Genomic DNA, 21,553 nt, shown 5'->3' on the forward strand with positions numbered 1-21,553 from the left:
TATAAACAACTATTTTTGAGCCAATGGGGGTTCACATTCTCTGGAGAGGGAAAGTTCTCCAGAAAGAATTACTTAGGGACTAAGTGGTAAAATACCTTCTGTTGATTAAGCTATTTAGGAGGGGAAAGTTAATTTCCTACATGCCCTTTAATACAGACTGTATTAGCCACTTACAATAGAATAAATGTATTATCTTACAGTTCTGGGGGTCAAAAGCCTGAAATGGGTCTCGCTGGGCTAAAACCAGAGTGTAGATAGGGTTGCCTCCCCTTTTGGAGGCTCTCAGAGACGATCCATTTTCCTGCCTTTTCCAGGTTCTAGAGGATTCCAGCATTCCTTGACTTAAGTCCCCTTTCCATCTTCAAAGCCATCAATAGTCTTGGCTAAGTCTTTCTTACATGACTTTCACTCTGACATTCATTCCTCTGCCTCCCTCTTCTTAAACATTTAAAACCCCATGATTGGGTCCAAATTGGACCCACCTAGATAATCCAAGATAATCTCCCTATCTTAAAGTCAGCTGACTGACAGCTTCCATCCCATCAGCAATCTTAATTTCCCCTTTGCCATATAATTTGGCATATTTACAGGTTCTGGAAATTAGGATGTGTGTATTGTTGCGAGCACATTATTCTGCCTACCACACTGACCTTTCTTTTCATTTTATTCTGCCTACCACACTGACCTTTCTTTTCATTTTGTGAATAAATGTGACTCCAAAATGTCTCTAAGAACATAAAGTTTGAGAGTAATTAGTGTCAGCTAGCAAGTCAACGCACCTGCCATTAGCAAAATACTGTATTGAATGTCAAACACATTCACGTGTGACTTTGCAAATTAGTGTCGAAATCGGCCAACCCACAGGAACTCACACTCCTATGTCTGCTTTAAAAGTAGAAAATCAAGGGCACCTGACTGGCTCAGTCAGAAGTGACTCTTGATCTTGGGATCATGAGTTTGAGCCCCACGTTGGGTGTAGAGATGACTTAAAAATAAATAAACTTGAAAAAAAATTAATAGTAGAAAATCAATCACAGGCTCCTGGCTGGCTAAGTCTGTAGAGCATGCAACTCTTGACCTTGGGGTTATATTTGAGCTCCACGTTGGGTATAGAGACTACTTAAAATTTTTAAAATTCTTAAAAAAAAAAAAAGGCAGAAAATCAATCAAACAAAGCAATTCACATGCTTTATTCTCTGCTGACACCATGAACGTTGTCCTGGGAGATAGAAATAAGATTCAGTTTCTTAAATGTCTTACATACTTTCCTAAAAGCCAAAGAAGTCAATGACATCTGAAGCCTTTTCTTACTAGGATTTCCTCCCGCATGTGCCCGCCCGCCATCTTCCTTCTTCAAAGTTTTTCCAGCCTTCACTTCTAGGCCACTACATTCCCCTGACCCTCTTTACAATTGCTTTTTTGACAATTTCAATCATCTTTTTTCTTCCTTTAACTTCTTAACTGTTGATGTCTGCCATATTTCATCCTCACTTCTCTCCATCGGGCCATGCCTTTTTGGCTCACCTCTGAGACCTCAAAGTTCCCAATCAGCTAACCTCCAAGCACAAAACAATTTAGATACATTTCCTACTCTCCTCTCTTTCATCTAAGCTCCACACCACCCACTGCCCACCAGACATCTTGTCCTAAATGTTCCATAAGCACCTGAGGCTCCATATGTGTCTAAGACTGACCTCATCTCCTTCTTAAATTTGCTTCATTTCTTATTCTTTTATTTCTTTAAACATTTATTTATTTGAGGGGGGAGGAGTGCATGCACAGCAGAGGATGGGGCAGAGGAAGAGAATCTCAAGCAGACTCCCCACTAACCATGGAGCCCGAAGCAGGGCTTGATCTCACGACTCAGATCATGACCTGAGCCGAAATCAAGAGTCAGATGCTTATTCTTTTATTAGTCTCCTCAACAAATGTATACTACGACTGAGGCATTGTTCTGTATCAGAGATACAGACACTAAGGAGAGAACTACTGTTTTAACAAGAGTAGGTAAACAAACAACTATGACACAAAGATACAAAAGCAACAATAACGTAGCGGTCAAAATTAAAGGCTCCATCTCCTCACTTCTCCAACAAAAAGACTTAGAGTCATCTCTGGCATTTCCCTTCCACGACTCTCTCCACGTCTGATCAGAAAACAAATTCAATCGCTTCTACCTCTGAAATGTTTCTTGGACTCATTCTCTTCTCTCTTTCTATCCGGTTCAGGCCCCCAACGGTTACTTCTCAGAGAAGTCAATATAATCTTCGAATGGTCTCTCTTACTTTACTTATTCCCCAAGCGCCTACAGGTTGCAAATACGAGTATCATCAACATTGCTGTCAGAGTTTCTTTAAAAAATGGACCTGTTTAACATTCCCCACAGTCTGGCTCCAGTAGACCTTTCCATCTTTGTCTTTTGCTACACCCACCATCCCCCACCCCACAAAAGCTTGCATGGTGATTTATCTGCGTATACCCTGTCTCCTCAGTAGCAGTAAACTGCTGGAGGACAAAGAGTGAAGTCTTACCTTGTATCCTGAACCTAACACACAGAATGTGCCCCATAAATATTCATTTAAAATGGAATTTGGCCAACAGTGTGTATCTGGTCGATGGCACCCCCGAAAGTATCCCAGAAAGGCTCTCTGTATAATCAGCTGCTCCACAAAAGACCATTTCTGAACTAAGTTAGACTAAGATGACCGCTCTGAAGGGCTTTGTGATTTGCCTGCCCTGTGTTCCAAAGGTCTTGTGTCTGGAATCCCACAGTTTAGATGGAAACTTATCTGGGATTTCTAGTTATCACTTCCAAAAGCATTCTTGTATTAATGTAAATAGAGCAAGCAGAATTGATCTGTCCAACTGTTTCCTATGTGTTGCTTGAAGAGTTGGAAATACGGCTTTAACACTATTTGAACACGCAAAGGGTCAAATTCCATGCCTTTCCAAACAAGCATGTCTCACTTTGAGGAAGCAGGGTGTGGTGGGTCTTAACATTTGACTTCTCTATAACTGTAAATTCCAAGCCTTAGACATTAACACTCCTAAAATAACTTTCTTTATCACATGTAGATTTCCTTGCTAAGTCGATGAATGACAATTTCAGCACCAACATTTCTGTTTCTGCAAGATTATCTTGTTTATCTAGTAATGGAGTTTTCCTTACTTATACATGTTGTGCACTGACTTCGGAAGTCAGCATGCTTTTTTTGCAAAAGTCTAGATAATAAATATTTCAGGTTTTGTGACCTACACAGTCTCTGCCACAATCACTCGACTCCCCACAGGGTGAACGTAGCTACAGACATATGTAAACGCACGTTTGTGTTCCAATAAAACTTTAAAGACAAAAACAAGCAGTGGGTCAGATTTGGCCCATGAGTTGGTAGTGTAGGAACTCCTAACACACTTTATAAAAATGAGTGGAAATTGAGAATAAAAGTGCAGACCCGGGGCACCTGGGTGGCTCAGTGGTTAAGCCTCTGCCTTCGGCTCAGGTCATGATCTCAGGGTCCTGGGATCGAGCCCCACATCGGGCTCTCTGCTCGGCGGGAGCCTGCTTCCCCCTCTCTCTCTCTCTGCCTGCCTCTCTGACTAGTTGTAATCTCTGTAAAATAAATAAATAAAATCTTAAAAAAAAAAAGTGCAGACCCCAGTAATACAGAAAGTAGATTTCAAAAACTAAGTTCAACGAAAACAAAACCAGAAATCATTGGAAATGCTTAAAATGGCACATTAGCCGCCTATATCAGGCTTTTAGTAAGCTTTACACCATGTGCTAGTTTTTTTTTTTTAAGATTTTATTTATTTATTTGATAGAGAGAGATCACAAGTAGATGGAGACGCAGGCAGAGAGAGAGAGAGAGAGATGGAAGCAGGCTCCCTGCTGAGCAGAGAGCCCGATGCGGGATTCGATCCCAGGACCCTGAGATCATGACCTGAGCCGAAGGCAGCGCTTAACCCACTGAACCACCCAGGTGCCCCCATGTGCTAGTTTTTAAAGAAAGAAACAAAATGATAAAGACCAGGTAGGAAGTGGCAGACATATTTTGTAGACCCTCTATTTAAGAGACAAGGCATGACTGGGGTACCGACATAAGACCCATTATAGCTCTTCACTAATGGAACTGATTTTGCAGCATGCAAATTCGTCTTTTCCCAATGAAATCTGCACAGCCTCTTCAGAATCATGTGAAGAATGAGCTGTTTAACAAACCACCACAAAATTACTATGCTCAGTCATTGGTGAGGTCTTAACCCTCATCAAAGTTGTGGCACATTTCTACAAAGTAAACAGCTGGGGAAACTGAGTAACATATGATCTTGCTAGAAACACAGTAGCACACTTTTAGGGTAGGTGTTAGGTGAAACACTATTAGGGTAAATAAAGTAAAAAATAATAATCAGAATCAATATAGCTAGAGTTCCAGGCCTTAATGATTATCTTAAAGTTTTGCATTACCTTGACCCTGGACAATGGTGGAAAAATAAGCAACCACCAGCAGAGCTGGAAACAGCCAGTGATGCATGTTGCACTGAAGAATCTTCATTTTATCTTCTGTTTTTCACATGGGATGCAGCAGCCGTCCTGGAAATAGAGAGCACAGAAAGATCTTGAGATGCCTGAAAATGAAGCAAAGGTAGTCATCCAGGACAGGCAAACAAGCCAACTTGGATTAGGAATGTCAGGAAGTCATTCATTCCCTAGGGCACCATATATGTCACTCTGAAATATAAACGGGTAAAAGAAAAAATTTTTAGAAGATGCTGCAAATGGAGAGAATGATCCGAAATATTTAGGGAAGAAGTTGACAGTCCTCTGTGAGTCTTTGTAAGGCATACACTACATGGTGAATTGTCCAAATGGATCAATTCCAAGAGTTTACCTGAAATGACCATTGTCATCAGACAATCACAATTTCCTTGACAGTAATGTGCTCCTCCAGGATTTTTCACATAAACTTCAAAGTCCTACTGTTGCCTTCTATTGCCTACAGAGTAAAGGTGATAGATGGGACCTTCCCTCTGGTAATCAAAAAGAATTTGAAAAACCACTCTGTGCTAGTATAAAATCACTATTCTGCTTTTATTCTGCTGGGCTGAAAAAGCCATCATCCTCTCATCTTTTCTTATAACTTTTTTCCTTTCATGTGTGAATCTAAAAACAAGTTGAAGGTTTTCTTTTTCACGAGGAGATCAATGAGAGAAAAACTGTAAGCAAAAGAGAAAGAGAAGAAAAAGGGGGGAAAGGTAGGAGAGGGAGAAAAGGGAGGGAGGAAAAGAAGCACGGAGAGAGAAGCAAGCGTGACTGGTTGGTATTAATTTACAAGGCCAAGGTCTCCAAATTGTTGACCACAACTCTAGTATGAGCCATTACCGAGGAGAAATTCTGAGTCCTTTCACAGAAAGTAAAAAGACATCTCAAAAGTTTTCTTTTACCAGGACATTTTTTTTCATTTGTATATTCATTCATTCGTTCTCCGATATCGTTTCACAAAGGATCTGAGGCAAATTTCAGATAATTAGCATAATGTTTTTAGTAGGTCCCTTGTGATATTTGGGATATATTTAAGTACAAAATTTATTAACAGAGCTGTGTCATCTCTCAACTTAAAACGTATCTTTTTTGGTTATAGCCCCATTATCAGTATTAAAATACTATGTTTCTGGAGAATCGATATATTTGTCCAGTCTGCAGTTTTTTTGAGAACAAGTTTTTTTTTACTGGTTAATATTATGGGTTTTAATTATCTATTTTTGCACTTATCATCAGGAATCACTTCTTTTCGTAATCCCTGCTAATTTCAGCTTTTATTGTTTTATTTGCTTTTCATTGTTCTTTGTAATCTTTTTTTGTTAAATCTTTAACTAATGTAATACTATTCTTTATTTGAGGCCATTAATTTGCCTCTGAATATGCTTTGGCCACATCATGTAAGTTTTAATTTCTTTTTTAACTGAAGAGTTATCTCAGCGAATGCAGCCAAGTGTGTCTGTGAACTCTCAAACCAGTATGACTGATGCACTTAAACCTCTGAAATCCTGGTGTTATTCCAGAATAATACGGTGTCTCCAGAGAAATAAATAATTATCTTTCCTTCAAGCAATCATTCAAAAAAAATTTTTTGGCAAGTACTCTTTTTCATAACACCTAATTACAGTCTTGCGTGCGACTCTTCTGCCTTGCCAGTAAAAGGGAGATCTGTAAGCTCTGATAATCATATAAATAATCGAGTTAAGGTTCTATCATAAAAATTAAAGAAGGTACTCAATTGTTTCTAGAGACTCAAAAAATATCTTCCCCTATCAGCCTGCCATAGTTCCCAAATGCTAGTTACAAAAGAATATTTCCTTGGATTAAGACATTCACATAATGGCCGCTCCTTAAAATTCCTAATGGAAGAGGCAATACATTGAGTGTCTCTCCTAAGAGAATAAACAACACATTAAGGGATTAGCATATGTATTTATTTTATATGTATTGAGCATTTTAGCTTGGGTTGATTCACTGCAGATTAGTAAAGCAACCATTTGTCACAGCACAGAGGAAATTGGACAAACAGTGAATACATTTTGATGAATTAAAGAGGAGAGACCCTGGGGCATATAGAGAACCCTCACTCTACAGAGGCAAAAAGGACAAGATTAGGTGGATTACCCAAAAGGATGGGAGTAGCACTTATGTAGACAGAAGGCATGAATACAGAGGATGTGGAAAGATATGGGAGTGGGCTTCAGTCCTATTGCAACTAGGAAATCAACAAATCAGCCAGTCACCCAGAAAGCTGGCCACTACACCCCCCAAAACCATACCAGCAGAATCACTCTCTCAATCAAATAAAATAATTTAAGATTTTATACCCCAACACTACAACCATAGGTTTCTACCAGAACAAGGCAAAGAAAAGCAGAAGTAAGGAAACAGGCCACATTTGTGTTTCTGGCATACACTTTAGGATCAGGGACTTGTATCAGACACCACATGATAGTATTTTAACAAAGAAGGAAAAAAAAATCCTTTTACAAGCCATAATCCAAAAGACTTTTTCTGTTCTCTTCAAAATACTACACTTCTTGTGTCCAGGTGTTTTGAAGCAATAACTAACATGACACATTGGAAGTTAATCTGCATCTCATAAATTTTAATTTTAATTACTTAGCTAATTAACTAATTCTACCCTATCCTGGGTAATTAAAAAAAACAGTATTATTTGTATGGAAAAAATTGTAGCCATAGCTTATCTTTAAATCTTCCTTTTTATTGTTTACTTTAAATTGGGATGAGTAATACCACATTGAGAGAAGTGGAATTTTAGTTTTCCCAAGGTTTTCTGCCAAGTCTCCAAATTTTTGGACAGTAAAATAGGGGCAAGAAAAATCCCAATTCCTTCTAAAGTGCCATGAGATACTTCAACATTTACCAAAATGTCAAAGCCTAATTTGTTGAAACTTTGCCCAAAATCCTGCCCAAGATAAATAATTCTGCCTTAACTTTTTTGCTGTTGTTTAAAAACATGTTAAAACTTAGTTCTAAGTTCAGAAGGTATAAACCCAATTTTGGGAAAGTTGATAACGTTCAGTACAAGTTTTCTCAAAACACTGCCACAATTTCATATGTAGTAATTTAAAACTATTCCCGTTAGGACTAATTTATCCCTCTTCTACTTCATGTGTTTGTTTTATTTAATGTCACTTGTACAGTTGAGTTTAATAAGGAGCAAAGGCCCCGGGTACAGCCAGTTTTATCAAAATTCCTTAAAACAGTTATTCTAAAGTTTTTGTAAACCACTCATACACATATAAACACTTGCACACACTTACACACATACATACATTCAAATCTTGAATAATGTTCTACTCGAAGAGTGCTGACTTAAAAAAAAAAATGAACTTAAACAAAACTGTTGTTAGCATCTGGCATATGGCCTTGAAAGAGTGTGTTATCTGTAGTATTAGAAACCAAAGCTCTCTACTTGGTACTAAGGAAAATACAAAACTTCCTACTACATAATCTCTGATCTCTGTGATCTTACTAGTTTACTGAAAGGAAAGATCACAAGCAAATACATTGCAAAGCTACATAAAATAAGTATGAAACAGAAAAAAGAGTTAGCACAAAGTGATGGTATAAATAGAAAAATGGGAGGTAGGAAGACAATCTGCCAATAATTTGTTAGGGGTCCTTGGCTAACTGGTTTAACCACTCAGACTTGGTTTCTTTATACAAAGTGTGCAAATTAACATCTACCTTATCCAACGATTGAGGTAATGCAGACAATGTACTTAGAACACAGGTAGCTCTCTAAAAGTTCTAATTCATTCCATGTTAGCCACGGGCTGGAGAAACACGAAGGACAAGGGAATGATAACAATCAACAAATTTGATACTTGAGTAGATACTAAAGGAGGAAGGAAATGCAAGAAGTCTTTATCTACCCGATCATATTAAGGTGTTGGGACTGACTTGGCAAAAGGACAAGATGATAGAGACGCAATTATTTGCAGGGATGAACGGCTTAAAACTTTTCAAAATACATTCCTACCGATGTTTTATCATTTTCCAGAGGACAGCTCTATATAGATTCAAAATAATCAACCATATGACGATGTGGAAGATTTGACTTAAGAGCCACTCATAGACTTAAAAAAAAAAAAAAAGAAAAAAGAAAAAGGGGCAGTTCTATTTGACAAGTTCATGCAAATATTTAAACGAAATGGGGATGTTTAAGCATGTTTTAAGCCTAGGAAAAATAAGAATCAGAGGCACGTGATGAATGTCTTCAAATATTTGAAGAGCTTTCATGTGGAAAATAAAACAAAATATTTTGTGCAGCTTCTGCAAATCAAACTTGAATCACTGGACTGGCCCACAGAGATGTAAATCTGGATGTAAAAATTCCCAAAACTTAGAACCGGTTCTTCTCTCTTACTAGAAGCTCAGAGGCAGTAGCCGGTTAAGTTTTGTCCATACCAGATGCTAAAGAGGGGAAGAGGAATGGGACAATATGACCTCTGAGATGCTTTCCCAAACCCTCCTTTGTTTATCCTTTAAGGTTCACTGTATAAAAGAGACTTCTATAGTCAATCGATGATCTAGGTCATTCAGATCTGTAGATTAAAAAGCAAAGACTAAAAACAGGTCTAATGTATCACCCAGCAGGTTGACATTGTTTACCATTTCTTATTTCTTCTCTCCAATGAAAATACCTCCCTCCTCACATCCAGAATAATCAAAGAAGTTTCCAAGACTGGTTAAGGAGGTCCACTTAAAAACAAGCCCCAGAGGAAGTTAGTGGTCATAACTCTTTTTTATTGTTGTTTTTTATTGTGTTCTGTTAGTCACCCTACAGTATATCATTAGTTTTTGATGTAGTGCTCCGTGATTCATTGTTTGCATATAAATCCAGTGCTTCATGCGGTATGTGCCCTCCTTAATACCCATCACCAGACTTACCCTTCCCCCCACCCCCATCCTCTCTAAAACCCTCAGTTTGTTTCTCGGAGTCCACAGTCTCTCATGGTTTGTCTCCCCCCTCCAATTTCTGCCCCCTCTTCACTTTTCCTTTCCTTCTCCTAATGTCCTCCATGTTATTCCTTATGCTCCACAAGTAAGTGAAACCATATGATACTTGACTTTCTCTGCTTCACTTATTTCACTCACCATAATCTCTAGTCCCATCCATGTTAATGCAAAAGTTGACAAGGCAAGAAACAACAAATGTTGGAGAGGATATGGAGAAAGGGGAATCCTCTTACACTGTTGGTGGGAATGCAAGTTGGTGCAGCCATTTTGGAAAACAGTGTGGAGATTCCTCAAAAAATTAAAGATAGCTACCCTATGACCTGGCAATTGCACTACTGGGCATTTGCCCCAAAGACACAGATGTAGTGAAAAGAAGGGCCCTATGTACTCCAATGTTCATAGCAGCAAAATCTACAATAGCCAAACTGTGGAAAGAGCCAAGATGCCCCTCAAGAGACAAATGGATCAAGAAGATATGGTCCATATAGACAGTGGACTATTACTTAGCCATCTGAAAGTGGTCATTACTCTTATCTATTAGCATTATGACATAGTAGAAAACACTTCTAGGTTAGGAATAAAGAAAACCTAGTTGGGGTACTATTAGCTTGGTGATTAGACTTTTTCTTCCTGAGTGAACACCCCACTGGGCATGGCCGTATGATTAGAGGTCAGGTGGAAAGCCAGTCTTAGTAGCATAAAGTATCAAAGAGCAGACATGTTCAGGAACTCCAGGGACTGGAAACTGAGAAGGGACATGTCAGAAAAGAGTGAGCCACAATAAAGAGAAATAAAATCAGGATAGAAATTCTCCTCAAACCCTGGATACTTCAGAATGATAAAGAGTCAAGAATCCAAAAAAACATATCCATCATAAATGTGTGTGCATTTAACAACAGAGCTTCAGAATCCATGAGGCAAAAACTGATATGGAATGGAATGGAAGAATGGAATAATAAGCAAAGCTAGAGATGTTAACACTCCTCTTAGAAATGGACTCAAAAACTAAACAAAGTATCAGTAAGAACACAACAGTTGTTGGTAACTCTATCAACAAATTAATATTTATTGAACATTATATCCACCATGTAGAATGCACTGTTTTTAAGTGTGCATAGAAAGCTTTATAAAGTAAGCCATATTCTGGGCCATAAAATGGGGCTTAAAAATTTTCAAAAGTTTGATAATTTACAGAGTATGCTTTCTGACAGTAACAGAATTAAATTAGAAATCAACCATATTAAAATATCTTTACAAATTCAAAAACTGGAGATTAAACAACATGTTTCTAATTAATCCATAGGTCAAAGAAGAAATCACATTGGAAATTAAGAAAAATATTTGGAAGGGAACAAAAATACAAAGACAACACATGAACATCTGTGGAATGCAGCTGAGGGATTAGAGAAAAACTTCTAGGTTAATATATTTACATAAAAAGAAGAAAGATTTAAAACCAATGATCTCATGTTCCACCTAAAGAAGCCAGAAAAAGAAGAGCAAATTAAATCCAAATTAAGTTGAAGAAAGGGGTTAATAAGGATAACAGTAAAAAAATCAAAGAAATATAAAACTAATATTAGTGAAAATTAGCAAAACTAAAATCTGTTTCTTTGGAATATTAATAAAACAGAAAAATTTTAAGAAAGATTGATTAAGAAACAAGATAGGAAACACAACTAACAATACATGAAGAAAGGAAATTATATCACTACATATTTCACATGCTAACAAATGAAAAAGGAAAAATATTAACAACTTTTTGCCACTAAGTCCAACAATTTAGCTTAATTGGAAAACACTCTTGATACACTCCACTTGCTAAAACAGACACATGAAAATACAGAAAGTCCAAGCAGCCTTCTATCTATTATAGAGACTGAAGTTGTTATTAAAAATATTCACAAACTAATGGTTGCCAGAGGAGAGACAAATGGGTGTTGAACAGAAGGGATAAAGGAGAGTGGGAGATACATGCTTCCAGTTATGGAGTGAAAAAGTCAAGGGAATAAAAGGCACAGCATAAAGAATATGTCAATGACATTGTAATAGCAATGTATCAGGACAGATGGTAGTTACACATGTGGTGAACATAACATAATGTATAAACTTATACATAACTTATACATAAACTTAAATCACTCACTGTCTTGTACACCTGAAACTTATGTACTATTGTGTGTCAATTATACTCAAATAAATATTTAACATATAAATTCCTGAAAAGAAAATTGTAACCCAAATGCTTTCACTAATGAATTCTATCAAATATTTAAGGGAGGTAAAATATCAATCCCATGCAAACCATTTCAGAAAACAGAAGTGAGCTAGCAGAATCCTTTTATTAAAACCACATCTCATTACAAAATTACAGAATATTCCTCATGAACATAGAAATAAAAATCCATTTACTTACATATAAAAATAATAAAAATCATTATTAAGTGGGGTATATTCTACAAATGTTATGACTAGTTTAATCATTCAGGATGTTAGACCAACATACGAATAAATAGGGGCGCCTGGTGGCTTAGTGGGTTAAGCCTCTGCCTTCAGCTCAGGTCATGGTCTCGGGGTCCTGGGATCGAGCCCCGCATTGGGCTCTCTGCTCAGCAGGGAGCCTGCTTCCCTCCCCCTTCCTCTCTGCCTACTTGTGATCTCTCTTTCTCTGTCAAATAAATAAATATCAAATAAATAAAAATCTTAAAAAAAATAAAAGAAACCCAGCAAAGTAAAAATAGAGGGGAACTTTATCCATCTAATAAAGGACAACTGTTGAAAAATCATATTTAATGGAGAAGTACTGAATGCTTCTCTCTTAAGATCAAAAATAAGACATGGATGTCAACACTGTAACAGTTTTACCATTTCATTCAGCATTGTACTAGAGGTCCTGGTCAGTGCAATAAGGAAGGAAGGAAGGAAAAAAGAGGAAAAGAAAAGAAAGAGAGGAATGAAGGAAGAAAGGGAGGGAGGGAAGGAAGAAGCAAAACTGTATTTAAAATCAACAAGATTTTTTGCATAGATCCTAAAGAACATATAAAAGAAAACAAAACCTACTTAAAATAGTAAGTAAATTTAGGAAGTCTGCAGGACACAGATCAATGGGCAAAAATTAATCATATTCTTATACCAGAAAACAAATGGGAAAGAAAATAGTTTTTAAAATTCTATGTACAAAACAAAATACTTAGAAGTCAGTTAGACAGGGTATATTCTACAGTCCTTGGCATAAAAACCAGAAAAATACAAAACTGAATTCCTAAGAGAAACTTAAAAATGCCTAAATATACAGAGCAGTATACCATGTTCATGGATTGAAAAATCCAATTGTTAGGATGTCTTCAAATTAATCTACAGATTCAAAGCAATTTATCAAAATCTCAAGCCATTTTCTATAGAAATTAACAAATTGATTATAAGAACTTGCAGGGAAATGCACAGGACTTAGAAAAACCAAAACAATCTTTTTAAAAAGAGCAAAGTCAGGGACACCTGGGTGGCTCAGTCAATTAAGCATCTGTCTTTGACTCAGGTCATGATCCCAGTGTCCTGGGATCAAGCACAGCACTGGGCTCCTTGATCAGCAAGGAGCCACTCCCTCTGCTGTGTGCTCTTTCTCTCTCTGTGACAAATAACAAAATAAAATATTAAAAAAAAAAAAAACACCAAAGTCAGAGGACTCATAATTCCTGATAACAAGCCTAACTGTAAAAGCAATTGCAATGACAATAGAGAGGCATATTATTCTTTGATGTGTTACTGGGTTCTATTTGCTAATACAAATGAGTTCATATTAACAAGTGCACTAATATTGATAAGTGAGAGGAGTCTGTAGCTTTCTTTTTATGTGGTATCAAATGTGTATATCCTTATACATACATTTCACAAAAATATGAAGTTTCTGTTATTTCAGTAAATGGTCCTTTAGAACAGTTATAATATTATTGCTCTTACTGATTTTTTTGTACATTTTTGTTAGCATCTAATTGCAAAACCATGGAATTTTGGCATTTGGGAAGGCTACTTTTTAACTACTTTTCAAAAATTTTATGCCTATTGTCTTATTTATAATTTCTGTAAACCTAAGGTATTTTAGAATTTTCTATTTTGTTAAAAATAATCCATTTCATCCTCATTTTCTAATGTATTAGCATACAATAATTGTAATTACTATTCTAGTCTTGTAAATTCCTCTAATTTTGTGATTGTTTTCTATTTTCCTTTCTTAACTTATGTATTTGGGCCCCCTCATTTTGTTTTTTTAAAATTAAAAAAAAAAACTGAATCAAATTTACAACATTAAAATGGAAGGGAAAATAGAAAGCTGGAAATAAGGAAATGGAGGAGAGAAAAAATTATAAAGATTTATTTATGTATTTATTTATTTGATAGATAGAGAGACAGTGAGAGAGGGAACTCAAGCAGGGGGAATGGGAGAGGGAGAAGCAGGCCTCCCACTGTGCAGGTGGCCGGATGCAGGGCTCAATCCCAGGACCCTGGGATCATGACCTGAGGCACCTAGGTGCACAGAAAAGGAAAAATTATAAAGATAAATATAAGGCAGTTAAAAAAAAGAAAGAAAGAAAGAAGATGAAGGGAAAGAGGAAGACAGTAAATAGTATAAAAACAGAAAACATCTAAGATCACCCTTCTGGCCAGATAATGGGCCAATGTTACCTAGACTGGTGTTGCTCAAAATCGTCAGTCTATGAACTGTTTGTTATTGGCCCACAATGAGATAAGGAAATTATACCAAAATGTAAATCAATGCATTGTCTTGCTTCCTTCTACAGGAAAGCTTTGCTATAAAAAAATATTTCAGTTGAATTAACAACGTTCTTAGTGACGTATTTCATCTACATATTTGTGCTTAGTGACATATTTGATCCCAGGACAGTTTAATCGCAGCAGACAGAAGTAACAATGTGTAGAAGGGCACAAATCAGCAGACCATAATTTGTGTAGCACCACCCTACACCCCTCCCTGCACACCTGTGGATTGCCTCACCATCCTACACCCCTCCCTGCACACCTGCGGATTGCTTCGCCCCTTATCCCACTGCAACTCTCCAGCTAACAGCAGGGCCTTGATAACTATTTTTACCTTCTGGATTTGGGGTACTGAAGATATCTATACAGCGGCTTAGCCCATAATCCAAAAGGTTCAAAGTGTATATTAGGTCATGGACAAACATTGATTGATTGAATAATTGATGACTGAATAATCAGGGCTGACGTGTACGGTTTACAGTTACCGCACTGCACAATTTGCACTTGGCCGAGTGAGTGATGCATGAAATGGGCAGACGCTCTCCTCTCTGAGTTGTATGCAAAGCTGGGTCATTCAGAGGAAAAGGCACTATTCTCCTCTTCCAATGGCATGGCTATGCTCAGAGAGACCACCTCTCTGTAATTCATATAAAGACCCTATGTAGATTAACAGCAAGGGACTTGACTGCAAATTGACCTCAGAAAAGCAGCCGCTCAGTCTTAACCTAGGTGCTGTAAATTCTACAGGCTAGCAGGCACAGCCATCCCCAAAGCATGGCAAATTAGAGTGACAACTCCTTGATTCAGGAATGATCCATTACCTGGCTTTTCTTTGTTCTCTTTCTTTCTTTAAGGACTGACATAGCTCCTTGGTCAAAGAAATGGGGCATTGCTTTGAACAAAACTCGGTATTATAATCCGTATAAAGGGTAGCTGCCCATATCAGCGTAGATATCCCAGCCCTTAGGAAGCCTTCTCTGATCTTCTAAGTCTGGCCCGATGCTCCCACTGTGGTTCCTATGGTGGTCATCTTTATATTCCATTCTATAGCATGAAACACCGCACTGCGATCGGCTATTTGCATTTCTGCCTGCCCACGTGTATTGTTCGCCACTGTCTTTTGAGTGCTTAGCACAGTTTTGGGACATGGCGGGAAAAAGGAGGTAGAGGAAAAACAGAAGTGAAAACCTGCAGTGGAATATCATTTTTAGGTATCAGTTCATTTCAGTGTAGATATTAATCTGTGTATAAAACCAGACCATTCAGGAAAGCCATTCAGGAATAGTTATTTATCCTATGAGACATCCCTTGAGTGCTCCTAGTCCAAGACACCTCCTAAGACACTCCACAGACTCAGCAAAACCCAGTTTCCCTCTCAATCAATTTTCTTTTCTTTTTTTAAAGATTTTATTTATTTATTTGACAGACAGAGATCACAAGTAGGCAGAGAGGCAGGCAAAGAGAGAGGGGGAAGAAGGCTCCCCGCTGAGCAGGGAGCCTGATGCGGGGCTCGATCCCAGGACTCCGAGATCATCATCTGGGATGGATGGCTTAACCCACCCAGGTGTCACCCAGGCACCCCTCGGTCAATTTTTATGAACAATCCAGGTAATTTCTACGAGGAAAGATACCAAGCACTGCTCCCTTAAATTGAAAGTTTGACACACCTGCCAGGGGAGCTCCAGGGGAGGCCCACTGCAGGAAAAGTTTTTCAATAGCATTGATTAAAACATCTCCTTGGGTGGGTGGTGCGGGGTTGGGGGTGGGGTGCTGAGTGGCTCAGTGGCTCAGCTGGTTAAGCAACGGCCTTCCCCTCAGGTCATGATTCCAAATCCTGAGTTCGAGACCAGCATCAGGCTCCTTGCTCAACAGGGAGTCTGCCCCTCCCCCCACTTGTGTTCTCTCTCTCCTTCCCTCATTCTCTCTCTCTCAAATAAGTAAATAAAATCTTTTTAAAAATCACTTAAAAAAATGGGAAATCTAGCCTCTAAACACTGACATAGACACTTGGCTCTCAGAATTCCCATACCCCTTCTAGTCACCATCCTCTCAAGAAATGGAGCAAAGAAGGAGAGTTGGGGAAAGTGGAAAGAAGGAAGCAGCAGCTGTAGAGAAGAGGAGCCATTTTTGTCTTCCAGGCTCTGTACTAGATCATCTTAGATCTTAACCTTCTAGAGTGGCCACTGTTAGCCCTGTTTTCTAGGTGAGCAAACTGGAGCTCAGTGGGGCTTAAGAAACAAAGACAGGGGCACAAAAGGAGCAAGTCTAGATTTCACCCATATCTTCCCGCCTTCTACCCCCCTGTTTCAGCTACAAGATTATGGGGCCTCAGTTGACAGCATCCAAGTCGGTCCCACGCCCCCCCCCATCAAAGAAGCTGAAGGAGAATGGATCCCATGGGATTCAAATCTTAGACTTTTCTTAATCATTATCTGTCATGGGCTGGTTTTGTGACCCCAGGCAAGGTAGTTTATATCCCAGAAGCCAGAAGCTCAGTGCTCTGATCTCTATAGGAAGACAAATATTTGCTTCTGCAAGTATTTGAATTTAATACTTAAATTTTTTTAAATGTTCAATGTTAAATTTTTTAAATATTTAAATGTTTCTGAAAGAGAATAAGGCAGGTATTCAATAGGCACTCAAAAAAAAAAAAAAAAAAAGCCAGTACTTCTAACTCTCTCTCTCTCTCTTTCTCACACACAAGCACACACACACACTCACTCTCTCTCTCACCACCCCTACCATGACAGGACGGGGTTGGTCTTCGCTCAAGGCTTACCGTATGTGTGAGAGTAACTGGACCCCTGCCACTTTGTGTTTAGTTCTAGAAGCAAGAGGACAGAGTCTTCCTGACATCCAGCCTTATGAAGGGCAAATCTGCCAGGGAGGAAGTTTGTTTTTGGCATTTTCCTTAAAGCTTTCCGCTTCCTCCCTCCACCAGCCCTGCCATCTCCTCTGTTCCCCCAGGGACCACCTAGTGTCTCTTTCACCAATGACCTTGTTCTATACAAACCGTCATAATCCCAGATAATGTGTTAGCCCAGGGAGATTCAAACAAGACCACCTTAGCCTGCAGTGATTCAGGAAGACCCCTGTCCTTGAAAGGAATCCTGGGTTACACTTGACCCTCCAGGAAAATGGCAGTCATTTGGCGGAGTTTGGGTAAAAATGACAGCAAATGTGACTCTAGAGTCATATAACTGCTAAACTGCCAGCTTAAAACAAGCACAGACTTCTTGTGTTTTACTAGGTGACATTAGGAAATATTTAAGAGCCAAAGGGCACACACCCCAAGAAGCCTTTTTGTGGCCTGCGGCTTGACTCCGTGCCCCTTAAGTCACACCTCTTTGCTTAGCGCATTCTTTAATTTCTTTTTTTTAAGTTTTTATTTATTTATTAGAAAGAGAGAGGATGAGTGGTTGGGGGAGGGGCAGAGGGTGAGGGAGAAGCAGACTCGCCACTGAGCAGGAAGCCAGACGCGAGCTGAATCCCAGGACCCTGAGATCATGACCTGAGCCAAAGGCAGTCGCTTAACTGACTAAGCCACCCAGGCGTCCCTTTCAGCCCATTCTCAAGAGAGCCTTGGCTGATTCAGGGAAGGCCCCAAGAGTCCTCTGAAATTCTTAGCTGGACCGTTAGCAGCAGGAAAAGGGCCAAAGGGCTCCTCCCATCAATCCTGAAGCCTGGGACCTGCCCAAAATTGTTCCAGGAATTCTGATGGGTTCCAAGAAATCCTTCCCAGGAAATGACTGAGAGGCCTCGACCAGTGTGGCTCCTGTCCTCTCAAAGGGACCCCCAGGAGGCCAGGGCTGCCGTGGAGATTCGGGTCTGTCCTGGCCTGAGGCTCTCCAGGCAGAAGGATGAGATGCCTAGTGTTGAGTGAGTGAATATATTGTACATCATGGATAAACCCTGAAAACATTTTGCTAGGTGAAAGGAGCCGTTCGCAAGGGACCACACACATATTGTATGCCTCCGTTTAAATCAACGTCAACAAAAAGTAGATAAGGGGTTGCCAGGAGATGAGGGGGGGGGTGGGGGGGTGGAGAAATGGGCAGTCTCTGCTAAAAAGTATGGAATTTCTTTTTGGAATGATAAAAAAAGGGGAATGTTCTAAAATCGCTTGCAAGTGCTGTTGGCTCCACCAACTCTGTGAGTATACTCTGTGAATACAAAAACCATTGTTTTCTTGTATACAATAGTATACAATGTAATAGCTATTGTATCCTTGTATGGTATAGGACTCATATCTCAAAGCTGTTAAAAAAAAAAAAAATCCTGAAGTCTGCTTACAGTAACCAAGCCATGGGGGCCAGATTCAGAGGAAAACCCATCCAAGCTGCTCATTTAGAACAAGCAAAAACCCAAAGGCTGTCCTTCTATTCCCTCTCACTCATTTAGTCCTTCCAGATTTCCCTGCGAGTTCTCTGCACGCAGAACTGGACCACCTTCTCAGAAACAGAACACCAGAACACCAATTTTCCAAACTGCAGCCAGCTTACGCCTGTTTGCTGAAGGATTTGAACACAGACCTCCTTATCCCATCCTGCGATTAGGAAGCGCCCTCCTAGGCCTTTTGTGGGTGAGGAGCCCTCCCCCCCCAACCCCAGATCTTTAAGGGGATATTTCAGGAAAACTTGTTTGCATTTCTGCTCCCCAGAGAACCATCAAAGTCCTACCCCTTATTTCTTTGCTCCTCCCCCTCCCATCGTCTTCAGCTGCTGCCCAGTGGATTCTCCAAAACTTCCAAAAGGGAGTCCACCCCATCCAGAGGGCATGGGGCTTGGGTGGCAGTTCCAGAAGCAATTTTTGAGGGGGGGAAATCTTGGCCCCTGTGAGAGCTGCACACAAGCTCCATCTGGGCATTTCCCCGAAAGGCAAGTCCTAAGCCTGTACATAAGTAGAAGGAGAGACCTCCAGTCAACCCTGAGCTCGTGCGCCCCACAGGGCAGGCTTCGCGCAGAGGACCCAAGAACCCAGTGCCAAAATCGGAGTGTCCGAGGGCCAGGACTCGCAGGCGGCGTCCAGGCGCTCGCCTAGGGCAGAGGCCACTCCTGTGGCTGCACGCCCGCTCCTCCTGGCCTTTCCCTAACCCTGTCTAGCCTGTGCGCGCTGCCGGCCAAAGCCCAGCTCCACTGGCGGCCGCTCTGCCCAGGCGCTGCGTGCAGAACAGGAGGCTTGAAGCAGGAAGGGGAGCAAAGGGATAAAGCTGGAAAAGCTTAGGGGTGGAACAGCCAGGGCGGAGAGGACCCTCCAACACATCACAGCCCGCTGGTGCCCCTCAAAGCCGCAGCCTCCAGCGTCCGGACCCCGAAACGAAACGCGCGAAGCATCTGGGGTTCCTGGAGCAGAGACACGTAAGAGAAACGACTGCCAGCGTCCTCCATCAGCTCGCTCTGTCTGATTGCTCCTCTTTGCGCCCAGAGCCTGACCCCAGCGCTGATCCGTGGCCGTACCAAGGGGTGGCTGAGTGAATTTTGTCTCCCATGACCTCCATCGACTGCCCTTCCAAGCACCCCCAAATACAATCTCAATGACAATAGCGTGCTATTCAGATACAGCCCTCCAAGACAAATTCCCGAGCCCCTTTCTCACCAGATTGTCGCCTTTACTAAGCCCCTTCTACTTGGAAAGGCTGGAATGACCACAGTCTGGAAGCCAAACCCGGTTCTTCCCGCCGCGCGCTCACAGCACCCGAGGACCGGGCCAAGTTCCCGGGAGCAACACAAGACACTGTCGCTGCCTTTGCATTCGCATCACGTAGCACCTCCAAATTCCCTGCCCAGCGACCCCCGCGAGGAGGCATCAGGGTGCACCGTCCCATCCCACTCCAGAAGTCCCTGGACCATTCAGAGCGCGCGCGTACAGAATGTCCATGGAATTGCACTGCGTCTGCAGGTGGCTCGCCCTCTCCACTTTTCCTTCCTCACCGATAGATTTTTCAAAGCCGACCCGAAGTAGGGCCGAAAAAGACTGGAACTGACCTGTGCAGGGGAAAGTTCTAGTCCAAGATGGGGACCTCCCGATGCCTAGGTAGGATCCAAGTTCGCCGCGAGTTGGTTCTTTGCGGCGCACGGCTCCTGCAAGCTGCCCGCGTTGTGCCCCTTTTAATTAGCCTCTCCTCTCCCTCTCCCCCTTCCTCTCCTTCTCCCTCTCCCACTCCAGCTCCCACTCTGAGCAGCCCGGAGCTGCGCCCTCCCCAGCGCTTCCCTCCAGCCAGGCGCCCAAGATCAGATAAGAGGAAAGGAAGGCCAGCCGGCGGCCAATTATAGAGCGGAAGGTGGCCGCGGAGGCGGAGGTTGGGGAGGTGGGAGGCAGGCCTAAGTCTCAAACGCCCCCCACCTTATCTCCTCCTCCTCTCCCCACCCCCGCCGCACTAGAAGTCCTTGGTGGAGCCCGCCCCCGAGCCGCCGCCCGCGCGTCCCCAGACCTGGCGGCCACCCAGGTGCGCACCATAGCCAGGGGTCGAGAGCCCAGAAAGAGTAGCCTTTGCCCCTCCACTCCTCCCGCGGCTCGTGTGGGACTGCTGAGTCAGGCTCCGCGGTCGCTTTGCAAGGTCTGGCGCCCTCCGGGAATCAGGTACTGGGTGCACACTTCCCGGTTCCAAAGACGCAACCTGCCTTCCCGCGTCAAGGACCTCGCGCCTGGGAGCGCGCACGCACTGCGAAGGGGTACCCTTCCTCCCCTCTTCTTGCTTCCTTGTCGGAACCAGGGCTGCAAAACGCCAGAGCAACGATACTCAAATTTCAGTGTGCAGGACACTCATTTGAGGGTGTTGAAATGGATATTTTTGTGGGCTTAAAAGGATGAATGTTGGCAGTGGTCAGGGCTTGGACTTTCTGAACTGCAGATCCCCACTTGCAAAGGCCTTGTTTCAATATTTATCTGCATTTAATAAATGCATTATTCTGCATTTAGCAAACACCCTAGTGGTTCGGGTCCGCGCCGCCCACCTTAGGAGAATCTCTACCCTGAGACGTGAAGCACCAGAGGTGCTCCAGACCTCGCGCCAGGCCGCCGGGAACGAGGGCTAAGCTGTCACCCTCTGGGCCCCCTTAGAAAGTCTACATCGTTTTTGAACCGTGTGCGCCAATCCTCGGCGGCGTTCTTCACAATCCAGCTTTTGGTGCGCACAAATGTTGGCGAGGGGTTACAGAAGCGGCAGAAATTTAGCAACAACTCATTTTTGCAAGAAAATGCTTTCTCACGTCGGAGAACCGCTAAAGGCTGGTGATGGAGACCAGAGAAAGGGCA

At 41.4% G+C, this 21,553-nt stretch overlaps 1 protein-coding gene across 4 annotated transcripts in view; it reads right to left on the minus strand.

The window, feature by feature from the left end:
• COL14A1 (collagen type XIV alpha 1 chain) overlaps positions 1 to 20,796 on the minus strand; it is a 219,313-nt gene extending 198,517 nt beyond the window's left edge. Inside the window, exons 1-2 of one of the 4 annotated variants that reach the window (XM_044245032.1) lie at positions 20,753 to 20,796; positions 4,466 to 4,591 (exon numbers count right to left, since the gene is read on the minus strand). In XM_044245032.1, the coding sequence (XP_044100967.1) occupies positions 4,466 to 4,553 (88 nt within the window). In that variant the 5' untranslated portion in view covers positions 4,554 to 4,591; positions 20,753 to 20,796. Of the gene's footprint in view, positions 1 to 4,465; positions 4,592 to 17,078; positions 17,097 to 20,283; positions 20,622 to 20,752 lie in introns of those variants that run through there. The other 3 variants (XM_044245031.1, XM_044245033.1, XM_044245034.1) reach the window with 3 other exon arrangements.
• Positions 20,797 to 21,553: the final 757 nt, after the last annotated feature.

Source organism: Neovison vison, chromosome 4 (assembly GCF_020171115.1).
Source record: "Neovison vison isolate M4711 chromosome 4, ASM_NN_V1, whole genome shotgun sequence".
NCBI classification, from domain to species: Eukaryota; Metazoa; Chordata; class Mammalia; order Carnivora; family Mustelidae; genus Neogale; species Neogale vison.